General features: G+C 47.7%; 1 protein-coding gene across 2 annotated transcripts in view; it reads right to left on the reverse strand.

The window, feature by feature from the left end:
- Window positions 1-1,562: 1,562 nt before the first annotated feature.
- Window positions 1,563-8,311, reverse strand: part of LOC112074519 (cingulin-like protein 1) — a 24,344-nt gene continuing 17,595 nt past the window's right edge. Inside the window, exons 13-18 of one of the 2 annotated variants that reach the window (XM_024141684.2) lie at window positions 7,130-7,365; window positions 3,828-4,092; window positions 3,543-3,610; window positions 3,270-3,457; window positions 2,885-2,927; window positions 1,563-1,607 (exon numbers count right to left, since the gene is read on the reverse strand). In XM_024141684.2, coding sequence (XP_023997452.2) covers window positions 1,583-1,607; window positions 2,885-2,927; window positions 3,270-3,457; window positions 3,543-3,610; window positions 3,828-4,092; window positions 7,130-7,365 — 825 coding nt within the window. In that variant the 3' untranslated portion in view covers window positions 1,563-1,582. The other variant, XM_070440574.1, reaches the window with a different exon arrangement.

The raw sequence follows: 8,311 nt of genomic DNA on the forward strand, positions 1-8,311 counted from the left end.
AAGATCGTGTGAGGGTATACCAAGCCTTTTGACTGTAGTGAGAAGAGAGCTTGTGTTGAGAAGAAGAAGCTTGTAAGAGAGAGTCGTGTGAGAGAGATCGGTGAGAGAACAAAGAGTGTGTTAGAGAGAGAGCGTGCTTTGAAAAGTTTCACCCCTAAAGTGCTGTATCGATTTCGGCAGTGGCTTCTCGCTGCTCTTTCCACAGAAACACCTTACCCTCTAGCTGAGACCTCCAGTGAGCGTGTGCTGCAGCTGTTTATCTTGGCCCCTCCATGACTATGACCTTCTCCGCTACCGGCTGCTCCTTATAGTGTTAATCATAACTTTGTGGGCAGATGAGAGAGAGCGGAGAGGAGAGTAGAAAGAGAGATAGATAAAAGCAAGACAACGAGAGAGGGAAAGTGGAGTAATTCTTTCATAATGGACAAATAAACGTCACAAGAAATACAGTAATGGTCACTTGAAAAGTGATAAGAGGCCTTCAATACCTTCAACTCCAGTGTAGAAACCTTGATTTGTGCCCTGCTGTCCTCTCGGCATCTTGCTCAGTCTCCTCGCAGACTCCTCAGAGCATGTTCCCTGCCAAACGGGACAGATGATACGTCTACATTCTCTCGTCATGTGGTCGTCCTTTGGATTAGGCTGCTCGAAGAGATTATCTGTCCTCATTCTTCAAAATCTAGCATGTATCGTAGGTAAGCTCTACATAGCTTCTCGCTCAGGTGCTGTCGTCTCAGCGTGCTGCTTACAGCATGCAAGCCTCTAGAAGTTCCACTATTTTAGGCATTGTGACACCCTCATGACATTCAGGATGTGCAGAAGAGAGGAAGAACGATGCAAAGGAATGTGACTGATTGTTTAATTAATTGATTAAACGTGGCGTTAGTACCTCTGCGACCTGTCCCGTGGCCTGGCATGCTAACTCATGTTTCTTAGTGCTCCTCAGTTCAGTGGTCTCTGTCACGCTCTAACATGTCCACACGCGTGTATGTATACGCTGCCCTCACCTGGCCCCCATCACCTCCCCCAAGAGAGACCATCTGTAAGCTCTGCCCACCTGTCCCCCATCCACCTCCCCCAGCGAGACATCTGTAGCTCTGCCCTCACCTGCCCCCATCTCATCCGTCCTCAGGCGAGACCATCTGTAGCTCTGCCCTCACCTGCCCCCATCCACCTCCCCCAAGGAGACGCATTCGTGTAGCTCTGCCCTCACCTGGGCCCCATCCACCTCCTCAGGAGACCATCTGTAGCTCTGCCCTCACCTGTGGCCCATCCACCTTCCCCAGGAGACCATCTGTAGCTCTCCTCTCACTCGCCCCATCCACCTCCCCCAGGGAACCATCTGTAGCTCTCCCTCACCTGCCCCCATCCACCTCTTCCCCAGGGAGACCATCTGTAGCCTCTGCCCTCACCTGGCCCCACCACCTCCCCGGAAGACCATCTGTAGCTCTGCCTCACCTGGCCCCATCCACCTCCCCCAGAGACCATCTGTAGCTCTCCCTCACCTGGCCCCATCCACCTCCCCCAGGGAGACCATCTGTAACTCTACGCCTCCCTGCCCACTCCTCCAGCGAGACCTGATTCAATCCGGTGTCTGTGGTGGTTTACTAGGAAAGACAAAATGAAAATATTCCTGTGTTTCCATGTCCCCGTCTTCTCTGTGTTCCGTGTAATGTTCTCTGTGTGTCCTGCTTGTCTCTCTTGTGTCTCTCTGTGGTTCTCTCTGTGTCTCCGTGTATGTGTCTCTCTGTGTCTCTTCTGTGTCTCTCTGTGTCTCTCGTTGTATGTGTCTCTGTGTCCCTGTGTCCGTGTGTCTCTCTGTGTCTCTTGCCCTGTTGTCCGTTTTCGTGTGTACTCTGTCTCCTGTGTCTCTCTGTAGATCTCTGTTTGTGTCTCTGTGTACCGATGTGTCACTCTGTGTCTCTCTGTTCTCCTCCTGTGTCTCCGTGTAATGGTCTCTGTGTCCTGTGTCTCTCTGTGTCTCTCTGTGTCTCCGTGTATGGTTCTCTGTGTCTGTGTCTTGCTGTGTCTGCCTTTCTCTGTGGTCTCTCTGTGTTCTCTGTTGCTCGTATCTGTCCGTCTTCTGTGTGCTCCTGAGTGTCTCTGGTTCTCTCTGTTATCTCTCTGTGTAATGTTTCTGTGTGTAGCCTGTGTTCTCTGTCGCTTCGTGTGCTCTGTGTCTCTCTGTGTCTCGTTCTGTGTCTCATGCGGTCCGGTGGTCAACTCCGTGTGTCTTATGTACTCTGTGTCTCCGGTGTATCGCCTGTATCGTGTCTCTCTGTGTCTCTTGCTGTCCTGTTGCCGCTGTTCACTCTGTTCTCTCGTGGCTCATCGTGGTCGTTCTCCGTGTAATGGTCTCTGTGTCCGCCTGAACATTCTTAGTAGAACATGGAAATAAAGGGTTTGTCAGCATCTTGTGGTCATATCTCTGAAAAATCTCTACAATGTAAATCTCCGTGTAATAGAGTCTCTTGTGTCTGTGTCTTCTCTGTGTCTCTCGTGTCTCCGTTAATGTGTCTCTGTGTCTGTTGTCTCTTCTGTGTCTCTCGTTGTTCCTCTGTGTCTCATCTGTTTCTCGCGTGTAATGTCCGTGTGTCTGTGTTCTTCTCAATCGTGTCTCATGTGTCTCAGTGGATCTCTCTGGTCTCTCGTGTATTATGTTACGCTGTGTCTCTCTGTGTCTCTCTGTGTCTCTCTGTGTGTCTCTGTGTGTCTCTGTGGGTAAATCAAGATGCATTTAAGTGCATTCAGAATCTAGAGACAGACGACATTTAGATTCTTCATAATTCATACATTACTATGCTTGTGCAAGTAGTCCTGGTTCTACGTTCATAGAAAATACATCATTATGATATATTTAATAGAAGAATGGGATCATACTCACTCTGTCTCTGTCCCTTTATCAAACGTTTCTACCGTTCCCCTACCTGCAGAGGACAACAGTGTCAACTCCTTGTGTTCCGTAGTGCACCACTGCCACCACAGAGTGAGAGATCGACACTCTAATCCAGGGGTTTGGCAACCCTGTTCCTGGAGAGCCGTAGGTACTGCCGGATTTTTAAGCCAACTAGGCAGCACACTGAAAAACGTAGTGATCATGATCAGTGATTGTCAAAAAAATGTCACACCTGGTCTTCCAGGTCGGTTAAATCCAAAACATGAAGTATCTGCGGTACTCCAGGACCAGGGTTGCCTATCACTGCTCGATTCCCTTTTAATTCATTTATGAATTGCTGAACAAATTAATTAATAAATTATTATTTTTTTACCCAAGATATGAGGGTTGTCTTTAACTTTGAGTCTGTTGTGTAGAACCTGACTCCGGCTCCTCTCCAGCTCCAACTGTTGTTTACAAGCGTTCAGCTCTACCTTCAGCAGAGAACCAGCATCTTTAACGGCTCTGCTCASCTCTTCCTCTTTACTGGCCCAGTGCTGACGAAGATTCTGAATCTCTTCCCTAAAACGAAGAACACATTCATTTAATGGTTAATTATAGACATTTGAAATGTCTGGGATTCATAAACCGGATAGTCCACGCTCACTTGTCTCTCTGTCCCTCTGTCTGAAGTCTCTCGACCTCCACCTTCAGCCGTACCACCTCCTCTTGAAGCTGAAAGCCACAAATCATACAACTACACGGATCTCAACAATACAGAACACTGAGGATCAATAAGCGATGACATTGAAATAGATGTTTTGTGTCTACAGCCAGGGTACGTTAAATAAGGACGATTGCTTGATCAATTGATTGACCGATTTGATTTAATTTAACGTTTTTTATTTACTACATCTACAGCCACGGTACATTGGAGACGATCTCATCTTACTGTATCTCCAGGGTTCTTCTCTCTGAGTTCCTCTAATTCTGCCTGGGTGGATTGTAACGCCATAGCCACATCCTGCCACTTCTCGCTCCAGTGTGAGGCCACACCTCTAAGCTCCTCCATGTTCTGAGCCGACTCAGCCTCCAACCGCTGCAGCTCCTCCCCCTTCTGACACAGCCCCTCCTCCTTTTCCAGGAGCTCCGCCTCCAAGGCCAGGCAGCATTCGTGCAGCCTCTGGTTCTCTGACTCCAAGGCATCCTGGGATTCACTGGTGATGTGATGTTATTGACGTTAGTGATGACAATCCTATCATTAATACATGTCCATAGTTGTTGTGTGAGAGTGTTAAAGACATTACGAAACACAAATCAACCCCTAGCCTCTACCCACAATGCACTTGTGTAGATCTGAGAGGATTGGATAGGTGTAAATAGGCCTGTGGCGGTCATGAAATTGTGTCAGCCGGTCATTGTCATGCAAAAGTGAACCAACTGCATCGCCAAGGCATACGTGCTCTCTCAGACTCATGGATAGAACGTGTTGGAGCGTAGCAGAAGGTAACCAGTCCATCCAGTATGCATGATAATAATACCCACAATCAAAAGGGATTACTAGAATTAGTTTAATTTTGGAGAATAGGCTAGACCAATTATGTACAAAAGATCTCTTAAATCATCCCCCCCCCCATTTAAAAAAAAATGTATTCTGCCTTCGGTATGTATTYGGTTATGTATTGTATAATGGCACAGTCATTATTTTTATTCAGGTTTTGTTTTATTCAGGCTTGGGTTCATGTATAGGCCTATGTGTACGCATCAGCTATAATATGCTTATGGATGTTTTGAATGAATCATCCACCTTAGAAAGAGCTGTCCATTTCATTGTGTTAGGCTTTGAAAACCACATCCACAAAGACCATATTTCACTCTGTTTTCAACCTGTCGTTAAATTCTTTCTTCAAATTGATCCATCACGTGAGGTGAGTTTTTAAAATAATGTTTATGTTTATGTGATTTTCCATTTCATTTGCATTGATGGCAAAGATGGTTAGAGGGACAATAGAGCCCTGAGTACCAGACCATAGGTCCTGATGGAGGGGACCATAGAGCCCTGAGTACCAGACCATTAGACCTGATGAGGGGACAATAGAGCCCTGAGTACCAGCCATTAGTGACCTGATGGAGGGACAATAGAGCCCTGTACCAGGCCATTAGTCCTGATGAGAGGACAATAGAGCCCTGAGTAACCAGCCATTAATGCCTGATGGAGACAATAGAACCCTGAGTACCAGACCATTAGGACCTGGATGGAGGGCAATAGAGCCCTGAGAACCAGACCATTAGGACCTGATGGAGGGACAATAGAGCCCTGAGTACCAGGCCATTAGTGACCTGATTGAGGGACAATAGAGCCCTGAGTACCAGGCCATTAGTGACCTGATGGAGGGACAATAGAGCCCTGAGTACCAGACCATTAGGACCTGATGGAGGGACAATAGAGCCCTGAGAACCAGGCCATAGTGAGCTTGAGGGAGGACAAAGAGCCCTGAGTACCAGACCATTAGTGACCTGATGGAGGGACCAATAGAGCCCTGAGTACCAGACCATTAGGACCTGAGGAGAAATAAGCCCTGAGTACCAGGCCATTAGTGACCTGATGGAGGACAATAGAGCCCGAGTACCAGGCCATTAATGACCTGATGGAGGACAATAGAGCCCTGAGTACCAGGCCATTAGGACTGATGGAGGGACAATAGAGCCTGAGAACCAGGCCATAGTGACCTGATGGAGGGACAATAGAGCCCTGAGTACCAGACCATTAGTGACCTGATGGAGGGACAATAAGAGCCCTGAGTACCAGGCCATTAGTGACCTGATGGAGGGACAATAGAGCCCTGAGAACCAGGCCATTAGTGACCTGATGGAGGGACAAAGAGCCCTGATACCAGGCCATTAGTGACCTGATGGAGGGACAATAGAGCACTGAGAACCAGACCATTAGGACCTGATGGAGGGACAATAGAGCCCTGAGTACCAGACCATTAGGACCTGATGGAGGGACAATAGAGCCCTGGATACCAGGCCATTAGTGACCTGATGGAGGACAATAGAGCCCTGAGTTACCAGCCATTAGACCTGATGGAGGGACAATAGAGCCCTGAGTACCAGACCATTAGGACCTGATGGAGGGACAATAGAGCCCTGAGAACCAGGCCATTAGTGACCTGATGGAGGACAATAGAGCCCTGAGTACCAGACCATTAAGTGACCTGATGGAGGGACACATAGAGCCCTGAGTACCAGCCATTAGACCTGATGGAGGACAATAGAGCCCTGAGTACCAGGCCATTAGTGACCTGATGGAGGGACAATAGAGCCCCGAGTACCAGGCCATTAATGACCTGATGGAGGACAATAGAGCCCTGAGTACCAGGCCATTAGTGACCTGATGGAGGGACAATAGAGCCCTGAGAACCAGGCCATTAGTGACCTGATGGAGGACAATAGAGCCCTGAGTACCAGCATTAGTGACCTGATGGAGGGACAATAGAGCCCTGAGTACCAGCCATTATGACCTGATGAGGGACAATAGAGCCTGAGAACCAGGCCATTATGACCTGATGGAGGGACATAGAGCCCTGAGTACCAGGCCATTAGTGACCTGATGGAGGACAATAGAGCACTGAGAACCAGGCCATTAGTGACCTGATTGAGGGACAATAGAGCCCTGGATACCAGCCATTAGTGACCTGATGGAGGGACAAATAGAGCCTGAGAACCAGGCCATTAGTGACCTGATGGGGACAATAGACCCTGAAATACCAGGCCATTAGTGACCTGATGGAGGGACAATAGAGCCCTGAGAACCAGGCCATTAGTGACCTGATGGAGGGACAATAGAGCCCTGAGAACCAGGCCATTAGTGACCTGATGGAGGGACAATAGAACCCTGAGTACCAAACCATTAGGACCTGATGGAGGGACAATAGAGCCCTGAGTACCAGACCATTAGTGAGCTGATGGTCGTTAGCGAGTTGGGTACTACCAACGCATGTACAAAGTGAACAAGAGGAGACTCAACGGTCACGTGCAATTTTACTGCGGTCATGACTCATGACAGCCAGTGTGGCGGCAATACAGTCACCGCAACAGCGGGTGGTATCTCTATCTCGCACTCTGGTGAAATTGTCATCTAGGATCTTGGCCTAGGGGTCGAGGTCAGCGTTAGGGGTTGATTTGGGCTTAAGGCTATGATACCAAGTGGTGATCTCCAAATTTACATCTGCAGTCTGTTATTCCTCTCACCTGAGCTGACAACAACTCTCCCTCAACTCTGTCACTTCCTCCTCCTGTCTTCCATCCCGTCCAATAGCACTCGTCAACTCCTCCTTCTCTCCAATCAGCTGCGAGCGCTCCGTCTCCAGAGCTGCGATCTGATTGGTGTGGATGACTCTCTCCGCCCCCAGCTCATGCAGCTGAGACAATGAGGACTCCAGCCTCTGTCTGACCATCTCCAGCTCTGATGTCATCTTTTCATTCATCTTGTCCAATATCAAAGAGATAGATGTGGTTAAACATTCAGACGGGATATGGAACACTTAAGCAGGTAGAAAATTCAGTCACAGAGTACAAAAAAATTCAGCTCAACAAGTGGAACCAACAGGCACACAACTAGGACTAGAAATAGGGGTTTTAATAGAAAGTTTCCCCTTTTAGGGTGCATTGTTCTGGTAAATATATATGGAAAGTTTCCCCTTTTAGGGTGCATTGTTGTGTTATGGTAAATATATATGGAAGTTTCCCCTTTTAGGGTGCATTGTTCTGTAATATTATATGGAAAGTTTCCGCCTGCCTGTAAGGTGAAGGGGTCACCCTATGTCATTGTGTGGGAGAGTGTCCGTTCCCACCATGCAGAAGGTGTTTTAGGTATTGGTTCTGGCCTTATTTGTTGTTATTCTTGATTCTCCCGTTTGTGACCGCTATAATGGGAGGCGCTGTTTTAGCCTGCCCACATCTCACTTCCTTTCCTTTTTGTTGCTTTGAGTGAGGCTGTGCTGTGCGATCGCCATCTCTCCATGCAGAAAGCATGCTACCTGCTCCTTCCTGAGCCATGGATGAGGCATGTAACCGACAATCTATGTTCGAGACCAATGTCAAGGGGCTTGATTCACCAAAAGTGTTTTCCCGCAGCCGGTGGTGAACAATGTGTTCACTGTGAATGAATGTCCTTCATACGCTATATCTGAATACATGAATTGTTATTGTAGAGGATGTCTTCATTGATCACATTGACCTTTGATTACACGTTGGATAGATTTTGATGGAAACTGGTACAAATTTTCTGTTTCATCTTGTTGGTGTAATTGTAGTATGTGTGTGGGGCCAACACGCAATTGAATTTATGACGCGTATCTTGCATTTGTTTGCTATTAGAATGACTGGTAGTGTAAATGACTTCTTGAAAGATATTATTATGTTTTGGTGATA

This window comes from Salvelinus sp. IW2-2015, unplaced genomic scaffold, assembly GCF_002910315.2.
Source record: "Salvelinus sp. IW2-2015 unplaced genomic scaffold, ASM291031v2 Un_scaffold2670, whole genome shotgun sequence".
NCBI classification, from domain to species: Eukaryota; Metazoa; Chordata; class Actinopteri; order Salmoniformes; family Salmonidae; genus Salvelinus; species Salvelinus sp. IW2-2015.